General features: G+C 48.9%; 1 protein-coding gene across 1 annotated transcript in view; it reads left to right on the top strand.

The window, feature by feature from the left end:
- Positions 1-26667, top strand: part of DOCK2 (dedicator of cytokinesis 2) — a 373091-nt gene that overhangs the window by 289737 nt on the left and 56687 nt on the right. The window contains exons 28-32 of the mRNA XM_080676536.1: positions 432-530; positions 3036-3130; positions 13585-13663; positions 22408-22508; positions 22599-22657. Of these exons, the coding sequence (XP_080532662.1) occupies positions 432-530; positions 3036-3130; positions 13585-13663; positions 22408-22508; positions 22599-22657 (433 nt within the window). The remainder of the gene's footprint in view (positions 1-431; positions 531-3035; positions 3131-13584; positions 13664-22407; positions 22509-22598; positions 22658-26667) is intronic.

Raw genomic sequence — 26667 nt, 5'->3', positions numbered from 1 at the left:
AATGAGCTGAGGAATAAGCCATAAAGAGACATTTCCTCACAGAGAAGTTTCATATGATGATCTGGTAAGGATATATTCTTCATCCCTGGGGGGGCATTTTTAAAATTATTATTTTTTTATTTCAGAGAGAAAAGGAGAGGGAGAGAGAGATCAAAACATCAATGAGGAAGAATCATTGATCGGCTGTCTCCTGCACACCCCCCACTGGGGACTGAGCCCACAACCTGGGCATGTGTCCTTGACCAGAATCAAACCCAGGACCCTTCAGTCCACAGGCTGATGCTCAATCCACTGAGCCAAACTGGCTAGGGCCCTGGGGGGCATCTTATTACTTGCCTGGGATAGTTGGGATATCTGAAGTCAAAGAAATGAAGATGAACCTCATGGTCTCTTCTCCATTATTTCATGACACTTTTCTTTGTTTCTTGCAGAGTCACTTCGTGGCGTGTATGACAGCTATCTTACACCAGATGGGCGACCAGCACTACTCCTTTTACATTGAGACCTTCCAGTCCAGCTCCGAGCTCGTGGTGAGTCTATAGGATGCTGGGGGCAGGGCGGGCATTGTGAGGGAGACATGTCACACTTGGTTCTCAGGAGTTTGGGACAAGAGGGCTCCACCGTGGACCTTGAGGATGTGTGTGTCCAAGTTTACAAATGAGACTGCGTGGTTTGCTATTCTCACTCCCCTTCAGGCTTGTACACATCTTACGGAACATGCCCACGTCAGAGATGAGACCTGAAGGTCAAGTCATGATTCATCAACAAACATTTGTTAATGAATTTGGGGGCTTATGGGCATGAATGTTTGAGTAGCACAGTCCTGGGCTTGAACCAGTTAGCTGATCATGGGCAGGTTAACCTATCTTCAGCTTTACTCTCCCCCTCTGTAAAGTGGAGATAATATCATTTATGTCACAGGGTTGGAAGTGGGTTAAATGAGAGCACCACAGCTCTGAGATCCTAAGTGCTCAGGAACAGACAGCTAATATGACATTATGGTAATAAAACGCATGGAGGAAGGTGGCCTCTGAACCGCTTTCTTCTTCTGGCCTCTCTGTACTCACTGGCTCCAGGATGACTTCATCAACACAGAACCCAGCCCGGCTGTCCCAGGGCACAGCAGGCCCTTTGCCCTCAGCGTGGTCACCTTCGTCATCGCCTCTCTACAGCCATTTTCAGGGGTTCTGCCCTGGGGGCTCACTTTCCACTCTCCTTGGAGAGGCCAAAGGCACCAGCATTGGACAAGCCTCAGAGACTGCCCCATACAACGGGGATCAGTAGGAAGCCACCCTTTCATTTGCTACCCTTTCATTTGCTACCCTTTCATTTATTCAGGGGAGAGACTGTCCTTATTGGAGAGGATGGGCAAGAAATGGAACCTCCTTCTGGATATAAAACAAAGGGAAAGCTTAAAAACATAGGTTTTCCCCTCCCTCACGTTCTCTGTCTTGGGATATGAAAATAAAAAGATCAGATTCACAATGTTTGACCCCCAATGGAAGGAAAGATGGGAAGGAAGGTGGGAAAGGGAGTTATTTATTGAACATACACACTTTCTTATATAACCCTCATGACAGCACGACATAGGTGTCACTGCTCACTTTTCCAGGTCGACAGCCTGCTTGCTCAAGGCCACGTTGCTTATATGGGACAGAGGCAGGGTATGAACCTCTGCTCCAACCCTCACTCCACGCTACATCATCTCATTCAGAAGCCAGGTTGACCATGGATGAGCCAAAGGCCTTCTCCATTCCCACAGGGAGGGGGTGTCCCTGTGAGGGTATCCACACCTCCCCAGGTGACATCAGGATGAATAGCAATGCTCGCCATCATCATCATCATCATTGGGCACTTAGCGAACAGCATTTACCAAGGGCCAGGCTCTGTGCAAAGCATCTTCTGGTGCTCACGCCATTGTCACAGGGACCCTCTGGGGGAGTGCTGTTCCCCATGCTGCCGAGGCCAAATCTGGGGCTTAATGCACTGCAGTAATTTCCCCTAGAAGCAAAGATTGCTGGAAAGGAACCAATCTTATTTCCAGAATTTTGCAATTTACTATGAAGCAGTGATTTTCAAATTACATTCCTCCCAGCCTCACTACCTCTCCCATACACACACACACACACACACACACACACACACACACACACACACACACTGCAACCACAGCTCTTCTACTTTTATCTAGTTTATATATTAGGGTCCAGGTAAGATTTTCTCTGAACAAAGAATTCTGCTGTTAAAATCATGTGAAAACCGCTGGCACAAGGAAAGCGCCGGCTGGGTTTCCCAGGGTCTTAGATCTTACCTGAAGCACACAGGTGAAGGCCGCATGACTTCCTCCCTGCAGATCAGGAGGTCCCCCCAGCGGTGGTTCTGATCTCTGCTCCTTGCATTTGCCTCGCACTTGTGTTCCCCACAGATGGAGAGCAAGTCCTGTGGACTGCAGAACCCAGTGGGGTGTGCTGCGGTCCACTTGGAACCTCTGCGAAGGAGAGGAAGCGGTCGCTGCCCCACTTCCCCTCATCGGCCGGGGCTGGTGTCCGTGACACATGACTTAGCTGTGTTTACAGTACTGCTAATTCGGCGTTCATTTTAGTAATAGTTTGTTTGCTCAATGGCCTGCGATGCTTTCATAGTGTAGATCATTTCCTTCTCAGATGCATATTTGGGAAGATGATGATAAAATTGCCGCAGCAGTGAATGCACTGTCTTTACTCCCGGAGACAGACTCAATGGTGCTTTGTGTTGAATGTTACCGCATTTCGTGTTCCTGTTCCACTTGTATTTGTGAAACAGTCTCTCGGTAACCAACTTCAAGCTCCCGTTTAAAGATCCACTGCTGTGGGCTTCTTTGGATTTACCTGATGAAAGGTTGTGCCCCTTCTCCTTCTGCCCCACCAAAGATTCTAAAAATATATATAAACAGCCAGCAAGACCTGGGAGCTTTGAGTCTGTCCCTAGAAAGCAAGATGACAGATGTGATTTTTTTTTTTTTTTTTTTTTTTTTTTTTTTTTTTTTACTATTTCAGGACTTCTTGATGGAGACATTCATCATGTTCAAGGACCTCATTGGGAAGAACGTGTATCCCTCTGACTGGATGGCCATGAGCATGGTTCAGAACAGGTGAGCCTCCTCGCGGCGCCAGCACCCGCAGTCGCTCTGTAGGACGCTGGCGGAGATAAGGCAGGAGACTGTCTCCCTGGCGAAAAGAAATCCAAGTGTCCCAGCTCTTCTCTTTCTACTTTTAATCCCTGGGAAACTCCTCACCAATCTTGAACTTTGTGTGTTTCTTAATTTTGTTTTTTTACTCCCCATGCCTTTTTATATGCTGACCTGGCTACTCCCCCACCTTCTCCATTTTTCAAACATCAATGATTTAATCTAATTTTTTACTTATCATTGATTTGAGAGAGAAACATCGATGTGCTGTCCCACTTCACTTATTTATGCATTCATTGGTTGATTCTTGTATGTGCCCTGACTGGAGTTCGAGCCTGCGACCTTGGCATATTGAGACGATACTCTAACCAACTGAGCTACCTGGCCAGGGCTTAAAAACCAGTTAAAATATCCTACTTTGTCTGTGAAGTCTTCTCTAAATTCTTGGGACAGGAGAGCTTAAGGTCAGCCTTATTAAAATTATATTACTTTAATTTTTCAAAATAATAAAATACATTCTGTGACATGTGGTAAAATAAGTTTAGGAAGTATTGGATTAAACAGCTTTGAATGAATTTCTTTGCTGCAGGACTTCTCAGAGTCTTTAATATGCTAATGTGATCCTCTAGTTGAGGATTTAGGATATAGCATTTCACAGTTTTCTTTGCCCATGGAACCATTTGGGGAATATATATATATATATATCTGTGTGTATATATAATACCTATTAACGTCTCATAAAATACCAATGTAGCTCAAGTGTGACTCAGATCCCACATGGCCCACCTCAACATTAGATAAAAGTAATTACACACAATTCAGTCTTTAATGCTTTCTCTCAAGTAATATTATTTCCATCAAATGAAATTCAAATCATAACACTCAGCAATATTTTATAATATTCCCTTTCTCCGGTCTTCTGGTATTTCTTAGATTTCATGATTTACCCAAGTCTCTCTTAGAACCTTATTCTCAATTCCTACTCACAAACTTCTTTAAAACTGTGTCTTCTTGGCTTCTCCCCCCAACCCCCACCCCCTGTCCCATTCTCTCTCACTTGCCTTTGTTGTCTTATATCTGTTTTAGGTCCTTCCGATGGAAAGCCCTTTCCTCTACACTCACTAGAAGCTTCGTCTCTCTCTGCCAATTATTCTCGTTCTGTATCTCAGAAGCCAAGAATTGGCTGCAAGGACAGAAATATCTGGAGAGGGTGGAAGAAGGGGAAACTGACGAGGCAAAAGCAGAACTCTCTTTAGTGGGAGGCAAAGAGGGAAGACGATGAACATTTTATGTATGAATAGTTTTGTCGTTGGCTACAGTCTGAGACTCTATCTTATGTGCACCTAAGAGCTGACTCCAGTCCCAGCTAGCCTCTGTCCCTTCCTTTTCTGTCCTCTGAAAAGCTGCCTTCCCTCTCCCTGGATGCCTAGGTGTGCTTGATAAGCACACCTGCCCGCAGTGCTCCTGGGGCCCGCTTTGGGGACTGGAGGGAGGGAGGGGAGGTTAATCAAGGACAAAGGAAGTATCTGTTGGTGTATCCCAGCTTATGGTAGGAGGAGGAAAACCAGCCCAGCAACAAAATGTCAGAATTCTCAGTTTGGACTAACCTTGACCTGATTCTCCTATTTGCATCGCGTAGTGGGAGGCTGGCTTTGCAATGACTAAAATGTTGGTGGAAGTTAGGTCCAGGCTTCATCATGAATCATAGGGTCCCTTCCTGGCCCTATGTCAGGGCCAGCTTCCTGGGCATGCAGACTGTACAGTTGCATAGGACACTCTACCCCAAAGGGTCCCATGCCTGGTGTAATGCCCTGCTGTCACCACCCTGAAATTCTGAATAATTTTTCAACACGAAGACTCGCTTTCATTGTGAACTGAGCTCAGCAAGGTATGTAGCTCGCCTGCCTTATGCCAACGCTCAGTCATCTTGTGTTTTGGTGGTAGCCAGCTCCTAAACTGCGTGTGAATCCCTTTGTGTCTGCCAGCTGGTCAGTAATGTCTTGAGGTTTTGCCAAATTACATGAAGCACCTGGGTGAGTCATCTATGACTCACCCTACACTTCAGATACTTTCCACTATTCACCGTTATCTACAGTTTCATCCATCTATGACTTTGCATAAACTATGACTCTCCTCCCTTCTGGACCAAACTCAGCATGAAAGCATCCTTCAGATCCCTGACCCTGTCATTGTTCCTTTGTTTATCCTTTTAGGACTCCCTTGTGATAAGAGAATGTGTTCCCTCTCTGTGTTTCCATACATGCCCCTATTATAGACCTTACTCCCACTGTACTGTAGTTCCCTCTTCACATGCATGTGAAAAATGCTGGTCACGTGACCCACCTTTGGAACTGGGGCGGGGCTGGGGGGGTAGGGGGAGGAAGGCACGGCTATAGTTAGTTCTACCCAAAGCACAAAGTCCGAGAGCAAAGGGGGAGCTGGGGAAATTGTCTTCCAAGGAAATTCTGGGAGTTGTTATGAGAAGGAAGAATGGATGATGAACAGGCAAAGCAATGCAGAGGCAGTCACTGCTGACACAGGTCAGGGGGATGGGAGCCCTGAGCAGGCCACCCCCCCCACCCCCCCTCCCACCCCCACTTCTGAGCTGTCTTCTCTCATCCTGGAGGAAACTCGGGGAAGAGCTTTGGAGAAATGTTCCCTCTGGAAATCACAGCTCACTGTGGACTCTAGTCTTTTGTGGGGACAGGCCTCCAGAAAGGATACAGTAACCCTTGCTTCTTTATGCCTGTAAAATTAGAATATAATCTAAGGGATCTGTGAAAGTGGAATTGTCTCCAAAATATAAATATTTGTGACTCTTAAGGATCAGCTAAGTATTTATATCTCAGAAACACAGCCTGGGTTTCAGAGTCTTAGCTCTGCCACCTTCTCTTTCTGGGGAAGTCACTTAATCTCCTGGACTCTCCGTGGCACTGTGCTGGAACCTCAGAGGAAGTCACCAAAGGGAAGCGTTGGCATCTCCAGGTGCAGAAGCAAAAGCAGCCTTGGGCTAGAGAAGCATGTGCCTAACGTCAACCAGAAAAGACGCCTATTGTCTTTGCAGGCTCATGGGTTAGTTAGCAGCATTCCTGCATCTTGGGGCCACAGTGATTCCCCTGCAGTGATGGGACACTGGACATATTATCACTGGTTTCCTTTTGTGTAAAATGTTAAAATAGCTAACGGGCATTGAGCACCTAGATCCACCGCTGTCATGAATACATTACACATATTGGCTTATTTAATCTTCACAGCAGCTTTGTGCTGTAGAATTGTTACCCACATTTTACATGTGAGGCAGGAAGAGAGGAGTAACTGACTCGGTGTTACCCTGATAATAAGACACAGAGAAGCCACGCAATCAGAGCCCATGCTCTTAATCGCTACTGCTTTATCCTGTAAAACAGTGAGGCTGGGACCACCGCATGCATTGCACGCACATGCCAGCCGTAAAGGTAAATTGCCCGAGGTCATGCAACTAGTTAGTGAAAAGTTCAACGTAAACTGAACAAACAAACAAAAATCATGTCCCAGATCAGTATTCCCCAGGGCACCGCTTTCAAAAATAATGGCAGCCAAAGCTCCATTCATTCATGCAGCCGAGGCAAACTTCCATGTGTTGGTCAGTCTGTACATTGCAATTTCCTTCCTCCTTCCCTCTCTGAGTCACATCGGCCTGAGTCACATCGGCCCTCTCTCCCTTCCTTCCTTCCTTCCTTCCTTCCTTCCTTCCTTCCTTCCTTCCTTCCTTCCTTCCTTCCTTCCATGTATATTTGTTATAAGGTACCTGTTTTTATAACTTCTCTATTACCACTTATGATCTATACTATATATACATGAGTCATACAAAATGTATCTGCTTGCTGGGGGAGGAAATGGCACTTTCCAGATTTGAGGTCCCCATGGCTGTGCGCTGTTTGTGTATGCAGACATAGTCTCGTGTCTACTGTGAGAACGGCCGCCTGTAGAGCATTTTTCACTTTGGTAAGAGGCAGCATTCAGAAAGATCTGATTTATGGGACATGTTTAATTTTTAAATGACTGAGTTCTTTATAATACTGTCAATTAACAAAATTCTGCCTAGGAACCTCCTTTCTCCTCTTCCATTGGCACCTCAGTTGGGAAATCCAGCATTTGGAGGAGGCTTGAGGATACCCATCCCTAGAGTTGCTCTAAATGGAATCATCCACACGTATTCACCGAGTGTCCTGACATCCAGGGGTCTAGGGAGTGGAGGGACCCATGTATGCTTTGGTCCCAGGAGGGAGGGGCTTGCATCCTAGTTGGTGAGACCGTGATATGCCCAGGGGAATGGTGACCAAGTGCTGCAGTCACTGTAGGCGCTCAGAGCACAGAGAGTGACCGGAGAAGATAGGATAGGATTTTAGACTGCCAGGGTTCAAGGCCTGCCTCCACCATTTAATTACTTAGTTATGGTGACTCAGCTTTTCTCACTCTTACACGGGCCTAATAACATACCCATCACAGAGGAGTTTTGTGGGGACCAAAATGGAAGGAAATAATACATATAAAGTAGTTAGAACAGTGTTTGACACATGGCAAGCATTTCCTAAGTGTTATCTGTTATTTTTACTTTTCACATTCCAGGGATCTGGGGATACCCAAAATATTTCACAGAAAAGGCAAATCTGGGGTGGGTCTTATCTGCCTTTATCAGGGATGTAGTTCAAGGTCTAACATCGTCTCAAGCACATAATAGGCCCATAGTAGGGTCCCAGGAGTTGGCTGTAGGCGGTTGAGTAGGGCAGTGCCCAGCAGTCCTGTGCAGGCTCCATCAGTCGTCTGACAAATCACGGGCGCCCATTTCCCTTCTTCCTACACACATTAGTTTATGTGCCCCTCCTTTTGTAGGCCCCACCCCCCTCAACCCATGGTCCCCCAGAAGGAGATCTTCACGGGTTCGTTAGCCAGCACAGTCTACCTGAACCGACGCGTGGCTGGCCACGGCACGCCAGGTTCCAGGAGCCGGCTGTGTCCCTCGCTGGAATCCTAAATCATGGAAGTGCCCGGGCACTCGGGGTGAGCCTCCGGTCCTCCTGCCTCAGAGCAGCAAGGTGCCGGGTAGTTAAGGGCAACGACCCCTGGCTTGTCTCGAGGACTCCCACGTGCCGAGGTAGTGGCCATCAGCTTCATAGACTGCCTCTCCTTTCATCTTCACACCCGCTCATCTTACTTAGGGGCAGTTGAGGTTCCAGAGGTCAGGCAGCCAGCTCTAGGCCAGAGCATCTGTGTGCACCTTCCCTCCCTACGTCCTGCCTGAGGACTGTGCATGGGACACTCAGGAGCGGACACTGGGACTCCTGGCAGCCTCCAGTCACAAGGATCTGTGCTGCCTGGGAGGAGGAGGAGGAGGAGGAGGAGGAGGAGGAGGAGGAGGAGGAGGAGGAGGAGGAGGAGGAGGAAGTCCAGCGCTGCAGTGAGGCTTCCTGGCAAGCGCTTTCCCGGACGCCAACCTTGGGGCTGGCCCCTCTTTCCGCCAGTTCTTCCTGCTCCAGCAGCTGGCTTCCCTTGCACGTGGCTTCTGCTTCCTCACGGAATCATCTGCTCTTGGCTCCCACTCAGGGCCCAAGTTCCCTGCATTCTCCCCGATTGTCCTGCTTTTGGACTGTCTAAAAAGGTCAGATTTACTACTCTTCAGGCCTGGGTACCCGCACTGGGTACCCAAAGATCACTCATAGGCTGCTGGCCACACAGGGAAACTGCCTGAGTCACATCGGCCCTGTGCCCATCCATCTCGGGCGGAGCAGCAGGCTGCCCGGGGCACCGCGTGCAGGGCCCTGTGTGTGGCAGCGTGAGAAGGAGACCATGCAGGCTGCCTCCAGGGAGCCGGGGCATCTTCCAGGTTAATTGCACAGGCTCTGGAGAAGGAGAAACCCGAGACTGGAACTGAACTCCGCTGCTTCTTGGCTGTGTGAATGTGGGGAGGTTATTTGATCTTTCTGATGCTCAGTTTCCTCTTCTGTTAAGTGGCTGTAATAACAGCATCTGTCTCCGTCTGTAGAACTAAATGAAATGTAATGAAATATTGTCTGCAGAGCACCTGGCACAGGGTCTGTGAAGGGTGGCGATGGTACTCCCATCGCTGATGTTGTTAACGAAGAGAGCGCACAACGTGGGTTGAACAGAATTACAGAGATTTCCTTGCGGACAGAAGAGCCTGGAGTTAAATAGTGAGGTGCTGGAGGCAGCATGCCTTCGTTTAAACCCTGGTTCCACGGTGTACTGATTGGCTTATTGGGAAAGTTACCTAAACTCCCATCTCTAAAGCGGAAACAGTGTTCAGCTCAGGAAGTCACTTGAGAATTAAAAAGAAAGAAAGAACCCATGCGAAGAACTGAGCACAGTGTGTGTCCTCCTCGGCAGCTGTGGCTGGGACGGTTATTGATCTCGTAGAGCTGCTACACATCATAGCCGAGATGCAGGAGGGGCTGGGCTGAGAACTGATCATGACCTTTGCTTTCAACAAGTCAAGTTCACTGTTGAAAGCCACAGAAAGAGTTGAATATGCTTTCATTCTAAACCACTTCACCATATTAGTGCTGAGGCTTTAAGTGAAATTATAGAAGGAGGAAGAGAAGGAGGAGGAGGAGGAAAAATATGAAGAAGAACAGGAAAGAGGAGGAGGAGGAGGAGGAGGAGGAGGACGAGGACGAGGAGGAGGAGGAGGAAGAGGAGAGAAAAAAACAAGAGAAAGAAGGAGGAGGAAGAGAGTAGGAGGAGGAGAGGAGGAGGTGGTGGAAGAAGATGAAGAACAAGAGGAAGAAGGAGAAGGAGACAAAAAGAACGACTTTTCCAAACCCAAACATGGGAAGCCAAAGTTGGGGGATACTCTGATTTCCACAGAGTGGCTGCAGAAGAATCTGGAGAGAGGAAACTTTGTTTGCTGTCCCCCAGACCCTCTCTGCCACCAGTCCCCACCATCAGCACGGGCCTTTGAGAGCTGGGGACAGGTTTAAGACAACAACCCAACGAAAGACTGTCACCGAAACTGCTGTTAACTTCGTTGCTGCCGCCGACGAGTCAAACTCCTCATGTCGGCATCGTATTAGTGAGCCTGAAAGGTTTCTACGTAATATGACAGCCACTGAGTGCAGTTCCCTGGGGAATCAGATTCTAATCTATAAGGAGAAAATATAGATATTTCTTGGAAGGCATATTAGGAAATGACACAAGAGCGGAACCAAAGAAATGTCATGTTTTGGCAGCCTGCCGGGACGGGAGAGTTGGTGGGACTGTTGGCTCCTGTCGCTGCATGGTCCCGCCTGCCTCAGAACCAGTGGCCAGCTGCTCCTCGTCCTCTGTCTGTGGTTTTGCTGTCACCCCCTGCCTGTAGGAGAAGAAGGCAGCGACCAGAGGGTCCTGAAGTGGCCACAGCTTCCTCAGGCGCTGTGTAACATAACAGGCTCTATGCTCAGCACTTACCACACAGCGACCTGTGGAAGGGGTTACAGCACTGCTGTGTCACAAGCAAGGAAACTGAGCCATCAAAGGTGGCACGAACATGTCCCAAACCCACACAGAGGGGAAGTGGCCAAGCCAGAAATCATAGCCAGTCATGTGTGTCTGTACAAATCTTGTGATCCTGATGCATTGCTCTCGTTGTTCAACAAACATTTGAGTGTTCCCCAAGCTGAGGGTTCCTGACGAGCAACGAGTGATCCAGCAGTTGCTGTAGGTGCCCTGCCCGCACTCTTGGCCCAAAACACCTGCCCCTTTGGTAGACATTCCCCGTACATCCTGAGAGCTCCCTACTTCTTTCATTCTCTGGGCTTCCTCTGGCGGCAGGAGAGTGTTCGGCAGCCTGCAGGGAGGCCGGAAGTGCTAGGGACTTAACATCCGCGAGAGCAACTTTCCATCTGTGAGGGGCTGGCATTAGTGGACACATGACCCCGCCCCCCCTGACCCCTGGGAGGGGACACATCTATGTGCAGGTGGGTTCTGTACATTCTCCCCGAGGTTCCTACGCAGCATGGAGTTTCAGTCATTATGCACAGCAATAACCTTCAAATAACTACTTCCTCCACTGGCTTCCCACTGCGTCTCAGGGAGGCCAAATAGGCGTTTTCCCTGGATCAGCCACTCCACAGAGAAATTGTTGATTGTCCACTGTCAATCAAAAATTACAGGCAATAGTACAGGTGAGATCTGGCCGCTGCCCCTAAGATTTTACAAGCACGTCCACACACAGTGGAGACTTGGCCAGAGCCAGGCATGTTGCTGTTGGGAGGCGGCTGCACAGGTCCAGCAGAGACATGATGGTGGCTTGGTCACGTCAGTGGCAGCGGGGTCATGAGCAGTAGTCAAATTCTGGACATATTTTGAAAATAATGTTAAGAGATTTTGCTGACAGGCCAAGTGTAGGACATGACAGAAAGAGAACAGTTAATGATACTCCCAAAGGCATTTCTCCCCCCTTGAGCAATCAGAAGCATGGGCTTGTCCTTAGCTGGGATAGAAGACTACAGAAAGAGCGCAGGTTACAGGAGCTGGTTTTTGACATGTGTGTTTGAGGTGCCTTTTAGTCATCCAAGTGACGACAGAGAGCGGAGAACTGGGGTGTAAGCTGGAGTCAGGGAGAGGCCAGGGGTGACGGTATAGATCAGGCGTCCTCAAACTACGGCCCGCGGGCCACATGCGGGCCATGGAGGACATTTATACAGCCCGCCAGGTGCCGCTGCCTGTCCTGCTTAGCAGCCGACTCGTCCTGGGCCCGCAGTGCGCATAGGAATTTGTTCATAGTTTTTTTTTTTAGACTATAGTCTGGCCCACCAACGGTCTGAGGGACAGTGAACTGGCCCCCTGTTTAAGAAGTTTGAGGACCCCTGGAGATGTTTGCGAGTCAAAGGCATGTAGATTGGAGAGTAGATGAGCTCATGGAGGGAGACTCTGATTTCAAAGAAAGTACAGCGGAGGAGGCACATGACTGAGCCACACAAATAACCACCCCAGACCCCAGACCCCAGACCATGATGAATACTGGGTAAGGAAGTGGCAGTGAGTATCCTTCGGGGACACAGGATGCAGCAGAACCTGCTCCACGGAGATTAGACAGGGAGGGTGTTCTATACAGAGGTGGAGCATGTCTGGGAATTCAGAAAACAACAAGAAGTGCAGGGAATGGTGAGGAACGAGTCTAGAAGAAAGGAAGGCTGGGGTCCAATCCTGGAGGCCACTGACTTTGAGAGGAAAAGCTTGGACTTACCCTGCGGGCAGCAGGGGCCATGGAGGGGGGGATTGGCGTGATTGGAGCTGACTGGTAGGGGAGGGGCTCTTGAGGCGGAAGGGGCAAGAGACAGGAGGCTGCAGGACCAATTAGTGGGGCTTGGCAGGAGAGGGAGGGACGGACAGGAAGACATTTAAGCAGAAACACAATTTGCCCTAGCCAGTTTGGCTCAGTGGATAGAGTGTCAGACCGCAGACTGAAGGGTCCCGGGTTCAATTCAGGTCAAGGGCACATGCCTGGGTTGTGGGTTCCATCCCAGTGGGGGGCATGCAGGAGGCAACCAGGCAATGATACTCATCACTGATGTTTCCATATCTCTCTCCCTCTCCCTTCCTCTCTGAAATCAATAAAAATAATAAAAATATATATATTTTTAAAAAATATTTAAAAGAAGAAACACAATTTGACAACAGGCATCAAAATGTTAAGTGTGCATAGCCTGTGGTTAGTATTTCCACTCTGAGGGGAAGACTGGAGAAGAGGTGTGGAGATGGGAGGTGAAGGTGTGCAGAGGAGGGTCACTGACATACTGCTTGGAACAGAAAAGGCTGTGAAACCACATGAAGGTCCCACAGTAAATGACTGATTCAATAAAGGGCGACACAGCCACACCACAGAATGCTTTGCGGTGATTAAAAGGGGTGATATATATCTGAGTTCACGGGCATGAAAGGAACACACAATGTATTGCTGAGTGAAAAAGACAGGCTGTGAAACAGCATTTTCGTTTAACCCCATTCATCAACACGGTATCTGTAAAATATCAGTGGTGCATAGAGTCTGGGGAGACCTCTGAGATTGCATTCATCAAAACGCCAACGATGGTTTACTTTAGATGATAGATAGGACTCGGTGGTGTGTTTCTGTTTGTTTAGGGAGGGGGCCATTTCTCTCCCTATCTTTCTGGATGGCATGAATTTTCTGCCCTAAGCATGTAGAAGTTTAAACAAAAGGCAATACTAGTACACATTTACTAACGAAAGTCAAACAGATGGTCTTTGAGTTCTTGCCAGGCAAACGTGGCCCCTAGGTCTACAGTAAGAGCAGGTGGTAAGTGGGTCGGCTGACCTCTTTTTTGGGTTTTCGAGGTGCTCTCTGAAGGATCTTTGGGGGAGGGGAGGGTTGCCTGAGATAGAGGGCTCAGATGGCCTGGTGACCTTCTCTCTTCCTCCAGGGTCTTCCTGAGAGCTATCAACAAGTTTGCAGAAATCATGAACCAGAAGTTCCTGGAACACACGAACTTTGAGTTCCAGGTGAGTAGGAAGCACCTGAGTGGGCATCTTGGGCTGGATGCTCCATCAGACACATCCCAGTACACACACGGGTATGCCATGTCTCTGGGGCTGCCTCCAAGGGGTGTGGGCAGGGAGGGAAGTACTCAGGGTTTGGAATCAGGCCCCTGATTAAATAGTCAATAGCTGAGCAGCTTATGCAAATGTGACTGCATAATGGATCTTGTGTTAAGGAGACTTGCACTGCTTCATTTGTCAGAGTGGGCACCACCTTCTAAAGATGGATCATGTTTTCTTACTTGTCTATTCACTCATAGACACTGAAAAATGAAGCTCTCAGTTCATCTCTGTGACTCCTGATTCCTCCAGAAGTCACTTGTGCTCAGATAGGACCTGGGGCCTCCGTGAGACATAGCCCCTTAGAGCATGTCCCTGGGTCTAGCACAATGATATCTCCTCAAAACGCAGGCAAGAAGGACCAACTCTTCAAAGCGTGTGGAAAAGTCCACGTTGCTACCTCTGGCTGGAGATGCGAGAGATGCCCAGAGAAGTGGGGGTTTCATACATGGATTGTTTGAGATTATGAGCTGTGTGACTTTAGGCAAATGACTTGACCTCTCTGTGACCCAGTTGCCTCAGCATCAAATTATGACGCTAATCGTAGCTACCTCATTGGAGTGTGGAGAGGATTACGTGAATTAAGTTACTTAAAGTTCTTAAAACAGTGCCAGGAACATTATGTTCGGTCATTATAATTATATTCACTGGTATCACTTTGATGGAGATGGTGATGATAGCTCTAAACGTGTCAGGTCTGGGAACTCATATGTCAGTTCTCAGTAATCAGGACTGTAGGGAGGCGTCTTTCTGGTCACCACAGCATTGCCTAGGGCGGTCAACCCCACAAGATTTTGTAGCACTCGAAAGTGGCCCGCACTACAAAATGAAATGTCTCTTTTTTCTAATGAGACTTTGTAGATATTTATTGATAAGTACTCAAGAACAGGACCATTTTTCAACCTTATCTTTGTCCTGCTCAGCCCATGTTCTCCTCACCTCCTGTGCGAGCGAATTTGTTCTCTGTACCCTGCCTGGAACACACCTTGTCTCCTTCTTCTGGTTTCATTAATTATGCATTTAATATCGGCAGGAACAGCATCCATCACTGGGCCCTGCCAGCCCTGGCAGCCGCTGTCCAGAGGAGGGGCAGGTGCAATGAGATGGCCCCTAGTGTCCTTTCCAGAACTGTGGCTTTCTGATTCAAGGGGCAAAAAGCAAAAAGCTCTGTGGGGCCACTCTGTAGGTGACAAGACAAGAGAATTACCAAAATGATGTCTTCTGCTGGGGCTAAAGTAATTTGCAGCTCTAGGCCCTGTTCAGGATGCTGGGCCCTGGCATTCCCATCGATTTGCGTGGCCAGGGAAGACCAAGAGAGGATTTCTAACTAAACTCGCTGGGATTTTTGTTTAGGAGTAATAGTCGTGGGTCTAAGCCAGGGGTGGACAAACTTTTTGACTCGAGGGCCACAATGGGTTCTTAAACTGGACTGGAGGGCCGGAACAAAAGCATGGATGGGGTGTTTGTGTGAACTAATATAAATTCAAAGTAAAGGAGCAGAGGGGAGAGCAGGAGAACCGGATAGAACAGCCGGATCCGCCCGCGGGCCGCAGTTTGCCCAAGGCTGGTCTAAGCTATTGCTTTGAGGAATTCAAAAGCAAAGCAGAGCATCGCCTTGCCCTCCAGGATTGTGGAGTCTTGATAGGAGGCTGTAAATCCCTCTTGTAGCAGCCAAGCCTTTGAAAGAGGTGACTAACTTTTACTAGGCACCTATTTCGGGCATTTTGATGCTCATTATAACCCCATTAGGTTGAGATACACCCATTTTCTTGGTGAATAAACTGAGTTTCAGAAAAGTGGTTGGCTTTTCTGTTAAAGGTCATCCGACCACTCAGTGCAGTGGCTGGGAGTCAGGCCTCTCTGTAAAGCCCAGCCCTTTCACTCTCTGCACTCTTAGGAGCAGGTACCTTTGCCTCTACCAGACAGCTCTATTTAGCTCCAGAAACACTGTCTGCCCTGGTTAGCGCTCGCTGGCCCAGGGACAGGCCGCTGTATGATGACTGGCTGTAGGACTAGACCCTCCATGTAGGAAACTCTGATTGGCCCAGGAATCCGTGGTTACACCTTGAATGTGCTCTTTGGTCCCAGGAAAATTGCTGCTGCCTTAGGCAGCTGTCTGAATGCCACTAAGATCCCTCTCTCTCCTGGGGAAGCTCTAATTGGCTCTGAGTTTGGCAATTCCAGCCTTGGCCTTGAGGCATTTCTGGATTAGCTCTGGGCACCGGACCACCTTGGGATCATTTTTGAAGCCGTACAGAGAAGCCGTGAAATGAAACTTCTGTGGTATTCCCAGCCATTAGAGGAGGAATGAGGGCAGGCTTGGTCTTTATAATAAAAATGTAACCAGTAATGGTATATAAAAAAAAAAAAAAGTGCAAGAGAGAGCACACACATAGAGGGAGCACTCACAGAAGCTTAGAAGAGGCCCAAAGTGTCGCCTGCCTAGAGGCGCACGGTGGGACGAGGTTACAGCTCCACCAGACAGAAAGATGGTCACAGGCTGGAGATGGCTTCTTCAGCCCTGCCTGCTTTCTCTTGAGGGCCCCAGAGAGCCTCTGGCCCCATGTCCCTAGCCTGACTCCATGTCTGGAAACTTCCACTCCCAGAGTCCACAGTACCCCCAGAATGGTCCAGGCAGCTGCGCCTTTACAGCTCAGAGGAAGGCACGCCCATTGCATTTCAACAGCAGCATGTGCTGGACACTTCCCCCCGCCCCCTCCCCGCCCCCAATTGGAATTTGGGGTAAAGAATAATTCAAGGTCATTAGAAAGAATCTTATAGGATCAAAAATCCTTGCCCTCTCTGCTGTAAAGGCTGTGAAATTCCAGATGAACAGGAAAAACCTTAACCAACAACAAAGGGAGGAGAACAGTGCTTTTAGCGGAGCAGAGTGGTTAAAGAATTACGTTCTGGAGTGAGACAAGCGTGGACTCAGATGCCAGCTTCACCATTCTGCAGCCGTGTGTCCCTGCTCTCTAAAACGGGGGAATAGCAAAACAAATCTCAGAGTTTCTCGGGAGGACTTAACAACAATGCCTGCAGAGTGAGGCTCATTAATGAACTCATCCAACAAACACAAGTGTCCCCCCAAAGTGTACACACACTTTAACAGCTGATAGCTCAATTTTGAAATGAAATGTATTTTAATAAAGAGTGCCATTATAATTATTCAAGTGCATGCATACATGTGAAGAGTGGGGAGGGGACACCCTATGTTCCCTGAGCACACGCTGGGTTAGACACAATACCAGACGCTGGAAATAGAAGAGTGAATAGAAAGATGAGGTTCTTGCCTGTGTGGTGCTTGCATCCAGCTGAGGAGACAGGACATGTCAGAAACCCTGTGAACAGGGCGTGATGAGGGTGAATGGTGGGTGGCTCTCCTTTAGCCTGGGAGAGCCTTGGAGGCTCCAGGAAGGGATGTTGAACTGAGACTGCAAGACGGAGTAGGAGTTTGCCAGGCAGAGCCTTCCTCGTTTAGTCCCTATAACCACCCTCTGTAAGTACGATTAGCCTCACGTTCCAGGTGAGGAAACCGAGGCTCCGAGCCGTAAGGAAACTTGCCGGTGACAATGGAGCTGGCAATTGCCTGAGAGGCTCTGTGAAAAGAAATGATAAAAGCAGCAAAAAGCAACACAGAGGTCCCGTGTCTTCACACTCGCAGCTCTAGCCATGGAGGCGGCATTACAGCCCCTCCTGCACAGAGATGCAGAAACAAGGATGTCGGCTACAGCTCCGATGCTAAAGGGAGAAAAGGTGGAGTCGAGCTAAATATCTACAGGTGAAGGAGTTGGTTAAAATGGAAGTACACCCTGAAGCAGAACGCCATGCAGCAATAAACCAGAACGGAGCAGATCTGAATATGCTAATATGCAAACATCTGCAAGGTAGATTTATGAGAAACTAGCAGAGCACCACAGATATTAGAAAAGATGTCTATACATACATTGTTTATATATAAATAATTTTTGGAAGGGTAGCCAGGAAATTGTTAAGATTTTCTTCTGGGAAATTAGACAAGGGTCCAAGCATGGTAGGATGGACATACCTTATTATTTAATATTTTCTACCATTTAATATTTTTTTACGATGTGGGTATTACTTCTATAATTTTAAGAGTTAATTAAAAATAGCTAAATTCAGGTTACAGTATGATTTTGGCTGGGTTTTACTATTTTACATCTGTGAAATAAGGGCCTTGGATCGGAGAACCCTTACATTTATTCCAGCTCTATGCTTCTGTTGTCTTATGATTTCAAAATATTTAATTCCTAATCAAAAACCTCCTCCCCTGGGAGAAGGGAGCCGTGTGTTTTGCAAAAGCCCCTCTGGCTTCTCTGAACCAGCCGGGCTGGGTACTTGGTAGAAATGCCACCAGGCGGCTTGAGGCGAGGAGGAGAGAAAAATCTGAGACCTTTTGAAATGACTGGAGAATTTCTCTAACAATACAATGATCAATAAATACATATTTTCTGGAACCCAGCTGTATTCAAACTGTTGTGCTGAATATGTCATAAGGGATACAAATAAATGGAAGGACTCTTGGTACTTATAGAGCCTTTGGTTAGAAAAGTCAGGGCCACAGATATACATACTTTTCAATCAGCGCCCCCGCCAATGCCACCATCCCATTCACTGAGCGTTTGCCAGGCGCCAAGGCTGTGCTGAAATGCCTTCAGGCTCATGTTATCTCACCAGCACTTAGAACAGTCCTTTACCAACCAGGTAAGGTAGATCCCATTCTGCTCCCATTTCATAGGTAAGGAAAGCGAGGCTCAGAAAGGTCCAGCACAACTATGCCCACCCAGCCCTTGTCCATGAGGTGCTGATGCTTGTGCTCCTCCCCTCAGGGGAAGGGAGGGGAGCCTCAGGCCAGGTGCGGAACAGAGGGCCCCCGCTCTGCGGTTGCAGACGCTGAGTGCTACTCAGTTCAGCAGGGACTGGGCACGCAGACATGCCACAGTCATCTGAAGGAAGTGGGTCTTGAACTGGGATTTGAAGAAAGAATAGTACTTGGATGCTGTGGGTCTGAGCACCACAGTGAGCAAAGCCAAGGAGTCCGTGGGGTCTGAGCAGACCAGCCTTGGAAAAAGGCAGTTTGTTGGGGGCAGAAATACTGGGAAATGAGTGGGGCCCAAAAATCCAGGTCAGTGCACTGACTTGGTCCTGTTCTTCTGGAGCAAAGTCGGGAAAAGTTCGGGGCTGAGTGCCAAGCACCATCTAGTCGTGGCCGCTGCTCACCACTCAGGGCCTTGCCCAGAGCCACTGGCCATGACCCCCTTCCTCAGTTCCAAAGTCGGTCCCACAGAGCCCTCTGGCAGGGGCTGTGGTGAGGTGCCCAGGGCACCTTTTCTGATCCACTAAAAACAGGAGGCTCTGGATCTAGGGTCTCATGGTCCACAAAGATCTTCCAGGAGGAAAGCAGAAGAAAGTGAGGTCCACTCCTAAGGATGTACCCACCTCTCCGCAGAAACTTAAATGTAGATGCTCATAGCTGTACTATTCATAATAGCCACGAGGTGGAAACAGCCCAATGACCGCCAGTGGATGAACGGATACACAAAAACATGGTGCATCCGGGTGACAGAAGAGTTTCAGCAACAAAAAGAAATGAAGTACAGACACATGGGACCACGTGGATGAACCTTGGAAACATCAGGCTGAGTGAAGAGCTATGCATCTATGAAATATTGGACTAAGCAGAGAAGGAAAGTAGTCCCTGGTCTCCAGGCCTGAGGGGGAGGGAGCAATGGGGAGTGACCGCTGGTAGGTAGGAGGTATCTTTTTGGGCTGATGAAAATGTTCTAAAATTAGATGGAGATGACAGTTGTACTATCTTGTGAATAAACTAAAACCCACTAAATTATACACTTTGAAAAGTGAATATTATCATACGTGAATTATAAAGCAGGAGTGGGGTGACAGAAAGCATTTCTGAAGGACTAAGTCAGTGGAAGACAAGGGAGCAAGAGACGCAACCAGATCTAACATGTCTTGTGTTGCCAAATATGTTGGGGGGACATTTCTGTAATCACTCTCAAAAGCAATAGCAATTCAACTTACTTTGTCATCTATCAGCTTCCTATTCTCTTCTGATTATTCCGATGCAATACCCTAACGTCAGAAATTTCTCACCTCACAGTGACCCTTTCCACATCCTGTGACCAGGTTGTCCTTTTCCTGGCTTTCTGTTTCACATCCTGGTCTTAAATGGGAGGAAGTGTGAGCTCCGGGCTCAGCAGACCAAATCAGCACATTTTCAAAACCTGCAAATCACGGGGTGCTGGGAGGAAAGACAGTGAGGAGTCCCTGGAGACCCGACCTGCACTGCGAGTTTGGATAAGCGGGGTTACTGTGGAAACACAGGGCGTGGGATCTGCTTCTAAGGGTTATAGGGAAGCATGTTCAGGACTTGGAGGAAGGGAGTGGTAGGATCCAACTTCTTTTAAAAGGTCCTCTGGCCTCTCTGTGGAAAGTTGATTTTATGGGAGCCACACGTCAGCAGGTCACCTCACTGCACCCCAGGAGTGGCTTGGTCTTTTGAACTCTGGGAGGTAAGGTTTCTATAAAGAAAGCACATCCCCTCAACAGAATCTGAGCAGCATGCGGGCAGGGTCCGCAGTCTGTGTGACCCCTGCCCTACCCTCCTGTGATGATAACATCTGGCACATTGGTATCAATAAATATGTTATTTTTTGACTGACTGTGAGGTTGTGGAGAGAGCCATGGATGTCAATCAGAAAGCCTAGGTTCAAATCCTGGCTTTGCCTCAATCTCCTCATCTGTAAAATGGGACTAATAACAGCCATTATTGAGAGCTGGAAGGAGGGGGCATGGGAAAGGGCCTGGCCCATGGTAAAAATGGAGTGTTGTCGTGCTTCTGTCTGAAACTGGAACCACATGCCCATTTGAAAGCAACACCCTGGGCAGCAATACGGCTGTTTTCAAGAGTAGAGGTGCCTTTTACTTAGTCTTAGCATCTGAAAGCTCCAATGAACCTCTTTGAATTAAGGATGAAGGTCTTAATGGCAGGTGATTTCTCTAGCCAGTCATTGTTCTCTTGCTGTGCAGTGTTGACGGAGCTGAAAGTGGGTGGGCTTTGTCCAGCAAAGCTGTCCTCCACCTGTTCCATGCAGGGCCTTAATATATATATATATATATATATGCCTAAGTGACTGTTGCAACCAAAACAACTGAACAGATGACTGAACAGGCTGTGTGGGGCGACCAGGCCGGCAGGGGGGACAGTTAGGGATGACCAGGCCAGCGGGGGAGGGGGGGCGGGCAGTGAGAGGTGACCAGGCTGGCGGGGGGGGGGGGCAGTTGGGGGTGACCAGGCCATCAGTGGGGGCAGTTAGGAGTGATCAGGCAGGCAGGCAGGTAAGCAGTTAGGAGCCAGTGGTCTCGGATTGTGAGAGGGATGTCCGACTGCCGGCACGATCCCTGGATCTGGCCTAAACCAGCAGTCGTACATCCCCCGAGGGGTCCTGGATTGGAGAGGGTGCAGGAAAGGCTGAGGGGGACCCCCCCCCATGCACGAATTTTGTGCACTGGGCCTCTAGTCTGTAATAATTGCCCTTGAATACCTCAGGAGCCAGGCTGTGCTATGTGCTTAGGTACCAAAGGAATCACTAGAATAATGAAAAGAATAATAAGGCTAACAAGTGCTTTTGAGCCCTTTTCTTATACTCATGCCTTTTAAACACATCATCTCGTGTGGTCTTGACTGCAGCCCTCCGTAGTGGCGCTCACTGAGGCTCAGCAACGCCTTTGTTTGGGTCTCCATCTCTCGGGTTCTGTGGCCTGTGTCAATGACTCTGCCACTGTGGTGTTGGAGCACGTGCCATGCATTGAACCCTTGGTTGTCTCTGTTTCACCAGGAGCTAGTGTTAGCCCTTGCATTTACCACCAGCACATTGTGTGAAGGTTAAAATTATGACAAGCCTATATCTAAGCTGGGTCCTTGGTGGTTGTTGAACCCAAAGGAGCATCAGACTCGCCCAGAGTGCTTGTAAACACAGTGTTCAGGGGTCTGATTCAGGGGGCCTGGGTGGGGCCAGAGAGTCTGCATTTCTAGCAAGTTTCCAGGTGATGCTGCTCGTCTGGGGCCACATTTTGAAAACATTGAACTAAGCATAAGGAGAAGACAAAATATTCTAAGACAGAATGGGTTGCTGGCTGGTCCTGGGAGCTGTCTGATTAATTTTGGGAGGACTTCCAGAGAGGCTGGGCGTCCCTGAGATATGTATCCCTCACTACCCTATAATACAAAGGCAGAGCAGCCAGCTCACTAAGAAACCCAGCTGGGGCCAGCTATTTGTACCCCCCAAAAAACAGAATGAAGCAAAACCAAAAGCATCCCTAAAATCCTTCTCCTTGCCCAAATCCTATTGCCAACGAGGGGATGTGGTCAGCACCTAGAGATGTCCATCCATTGTCCTCGCTTTGGCCAGGATGTTAATTTCAGAGTCAGTGCCAGTTAGCAAATTTCAGAGTCAGTGCCAGTTAGCAAATTGCAGTGCACAGAATTAAACTGGTTCTGCTTCTGTCTTCCGCCATCCTTATAAATTATTCACATCGCCCAGCACTGAATCTGCCTTCCCACTTCAGACCCCCTCCATGACAGCTCTCTCCTCTTTCATTTGCAGCTGTGGAATAACTATTTTCATCTGGCGGTGGCTTTTATCACCCAGGATTCCCTGCAGCTGGAGCAGTTCTCACACGCCAAGTACAACAAAATCCTGAATAAGTAGGTTGCATGTTTGGATCTCCCAAAGCGGGGAGTTTCATGGGAATCTCTGAGACAGAGCCTGAAGCAGACTCTTTTGGTTCCTCCTAGGTATGGGGACATGCGACGGCTAATTGGCTTCTCCATCCGTGATATGTGGTACAAGCTTGGTGAGTAGCCCACACATCCAGACAGACACATCTGCACCTGCAGCGCGCCTTCTTGACGGCCATCTGCTAGAGGGCTGCAGGGTGTCAGCAGTGGGATCTTGAAATAACACTTTATCGCTGTACGTAACCCCAGGTCCTCCATGAGTGTCTGATGAGAGAGGGTCCCCGTCCCCACCTCCCACCCAAACAGCTGTGGACCTGCTTCTGCTTGGCACCCCTCAGGGGTTAGGGTGTCAAATTTGGATTTATGAAAAAGAGGCAGGGCAGGACTGCTGTGGGAACTCGGGTCCCTGTGCATCACATGAGGGCTTCCTGCTGATTGGGCCGTCCTGCATCCCACTTCTTAATGCGATGTTCTGGTCTACAAAAGACCCCCCACCTCATGGGGGAGAATTGGTTCTGTGGGAGAGCAGGGTCTTTTGTGATGCGACTAGAGCTGGAAGGTGGCTCCAGAGGCTGTCCTTGCCTCACTGAGCTACAGGAACCATGTATGAGCTGAGTGGTACCCGTGGGAGGAAGGAGGGCAATGACTCGGGGAGACATTTACTTGAGGCAGTCCTGTGCTAAGGTGATCTTTTTTAATCCTCACATTGCCTCCTGCAAGATGGAAAACGTCTCCCTCCTTGTATTGATCAGGAAACTCGGAGTGGGTAGTAACACGCTTGACATCAAACAGCTGCAAATCCCAGAGCTTGGTTTTGCTTCCACGGGGATGGGGCCACAAACCTTGCTCGAGGCCTGAGCTCCATCAGTATGTGCTGAGAGAGCGAAGGGAGGGATGGCGGGAGGGAGGGATGGAGGGATGGATGAATAGTAATGAGCACTGAGGCATTTCCGCCCCTGATGTTTGGAGTACTTCACTCTCCACTGCTGCATTGCTCTGCCTGAGGCTTGGCTGATGACCCTCTTCACTTGAGACACTGGCAGGGACGTGTCCATCTCTTGGGTTTAACTTAAGTTACCTCCCTGACCTTGCTTCTTGCTTCCCCAGACATCTTAGTGTCTTCCAGTCCCCGTCTGCTTCCTGAACAGCAGTTTCTTGCCCTTTCCAGCAAGTTCCAGTTTTGCAGGGAAAGCACAGGGGACAGACCATCAGGCTGGGTTCGGTGCTGGCAGCATTGGACTCGGGCTGAGAGCACATACTGAGAACAGGAGGGCTGCGGATCGGCTCATAAGATGAAAGGGAGAGCTGGGAACCGGGCCCAGAACAGACGGTCACATATCTGCCTTGGGCCTTGCCCTGTCATTTACAAGCTATGGGGCCCAAAACAAGGGGACTGAGTGACCCTGGGCCTGAGCTGGGGGAACGGCTCCTCCTCCCAGGATGCATCTGAGACTCCTAAGAGCAAGAATGGAGAGAATGAACTCATGGAGGCCACACCTATGTCAGAATGTTCATCATTATTTTCACTCTTGCCCCATCAGGACAGAAATGATTTTCCAGTTCTGGCTCCTTAATCATCAGTGCCAGGCCTGTGTCACCGGGACCCAAAGGGCAGGGCCCTGGCAGGTGATGTAAAAGAGTGAAGGGGCAGGGGATGTAAACCATCAGGGATCCACAAAACAAGGTGCTGTCAGCATTTGTGGTTGGAGAAACCCTTGTTGTAGGGGCTGCCCTGTGCATTGTAGGATATGCAATAGCATCCCTGACCTCTACCCACTAGATCCCAACAGCATTTACCCTCGTTGTGACAATCACAACAGTCTCTGGACATTGCCAGATTTCCCCGGGGAGAGGGGTAGGCTGTGTGTGTGTGTGTGGGGGGGGTGTCTGTGTGCATGTGCACGCACACAAAACTCCTCCTATTTGAAAACCACTGTCATAAAGAAATACCATCGCTGCCCTATTTTTCTAGAAAAGCATGCTTTTCTCAATTTATCTTTTGTTTCTCCATGTTGGATAAGGACAAGGATATAAGAACTATTTTGTGTTTTATTTACCATTATTCTGCATTAGGAAAAAACACACACAAAAAAAGCATAATGCAAGTGCAGGCCTACCTGGTGGCCAGCACCTGGGCTCAGGGTCAGGGCCATGGGAAGGCGTAGCTGGGCAGAGAGCAGAGTGAAGCAGCTGTACCAGCTGGAAGGGGCAGTCGCTGCCGGGCTCTGGCTGATTGCTGTCCCATTAGAATGCCAGGCTGATGTTGTCACAGCTTCTAGTTTGTCAAAAGAAGCCAGGGAACAGGATTTTAAAATGTATTTTCCAATGTATGAATATTGATAACTAACTGAAAGTCTTTAAAACCTTGAATGTGCCCAGCAAAACACGGGGCCCAGATTTGGTTTGCATATGAGTTGCATTTTTTGCTACAGCAGCAAAGGCCAGGTAAAGCCCGGGTGGGCTTCGTTCCCCAGCTCCACACCCCTGGCGTTGCCAGGACAGCAAAGCCCAGACCTGCGCTTTGTTCGTCTGCAGCTCTCTACACCGCCTGCTCTTCCCTGAATGTCCTTCATTGTCGTTGTTTTGCACACACAAGATTTTATTTAGATATAGGGGGTGTTTTGGCAGGCTTTCCTGCGCTCCCAATTATGCTGATGAATGAAAAGATGTTACCAAATATTTCACCTGCTTAGAATCACAGAATATCAGAGCTGGAAGGGCCCTGTAGAGATCATATTGTCCAGCATTTTTCAAACGTTTATTTTTAGCCTAGGACCAATAAAAAATATTTCTTGCTCAGTATGTAAATTGGATGAAAGCTGAGCTATTGTAATTGAAGTGGGGTCCGGCCCCACAGCTGCTATAATAGGCGGCTCCTGAGCCCCCCCACATGGCCCCCTGAGGATTTTCTGGGGACAAATCCCGAAGCACTTCAGATAATAGTTTGAAGCCACAGTTGTGATCTAACCCAGCATTTTCCCAGTGAGGAAGTGGAGGCTCAGAGGGAGAGAGAGGTGCAGACAAGGTGACAGAGCGGGTTAGAGGAGATGCGGACAAGCACGCTGGCCCGAGTGTTTGTCCTGAAGTATCACAGACTCCTTGATGCTTGCGAACCCCTGCAGGATGAATAATGCAATGAAAAGACATACTTGTCAGGGCTCAGGGCTTGCAAGAACCAGACACTGGCTGAGGCTGCCTGGATCCTTACTTATGGGAAGGATGAGGAGAACCAGGCGACGAAGGCCAGGGCAGGTGGTGACTGCCTTCAGGATGTTTCATTCCTGCATCCCTCTGCCAAGGATCCAGTCTCCAGGGGACTCCATTCCTTGGCTGGCCTCTCCATGGCTGTTCCCACCAAACCTACATCCATCGAGGGATGCAGAGTTTCCCAAAATAAAACATTTACCCGTATATGAGAGGTCAAAGCCGCCGCTGTCCACTGCAGAAGATATGAGCAAAGGCTGCTTTTGCAGACAGGGCCACCCACCTTACCTCCTGGCCAGGCCTCCCAGGAAGAGGAAAATACATGATCAGCCTGAAGGGGTTTGCTTGTTGCTCATTAGTTACCTGGCTGCTCCTCCCAGCCTGTTTCCCTCAGGGACAAGAGAACAGAAAGGCCAAGTGAATGGATGGCTCCCCACACCCACCCTGGCATTAGCATCTTCCTCCCGGCATGCTAATGAGCTGAACCTGCTAATCCAAACCAGGACGAATCCCTGTGTGCACTGGGGGCGGGTGCAGGGAGAACACTGCATTGGGTAATGACGGGTTTTCAAGTGCAATTCCGGAGTAGCCCAGACAGGGTGGAGCTCAGAAGCTGTCTGTGGCCAACACAGTGCCCACACCATAGCCTTTCTCCCTTCTCCGTGGCTACCTGAGCCCCAGTCTTTCACGATCACAATTTGCTGGGGTTAACGATGTCCTCTAGCAGGCGACGCTGTGTGACCCAGCTCTGGCTGATGAGAATCAGCAGAAACACACCTGCTGGGGCTTCAGGAAGACATTTTCTTCCAGTTAAGACAAAAGGGAGTGGGACAAATTCAATGAGCACAACATATTCTTTTGCCCAAAGACACCTGAATGTGCAGTGTCCCCTTAGAGCCCCAAGACAAGGTCACGTGATAAA

This window comes from Plecotus auritus (assembly GCF_963455305.1).
Source record: "Plecotus auritus genome assembly, chromosome: 6".
Taxonomy (NCBI): Eukaryota; Metazoa; Chordata; class Mammalia; order Chiroptera; family Vespertilionidae; genus Plecotus; species Plecotus auritus.
This window is presented reverse-complemented; position numbering and strand designations above follow the sequence as displayed.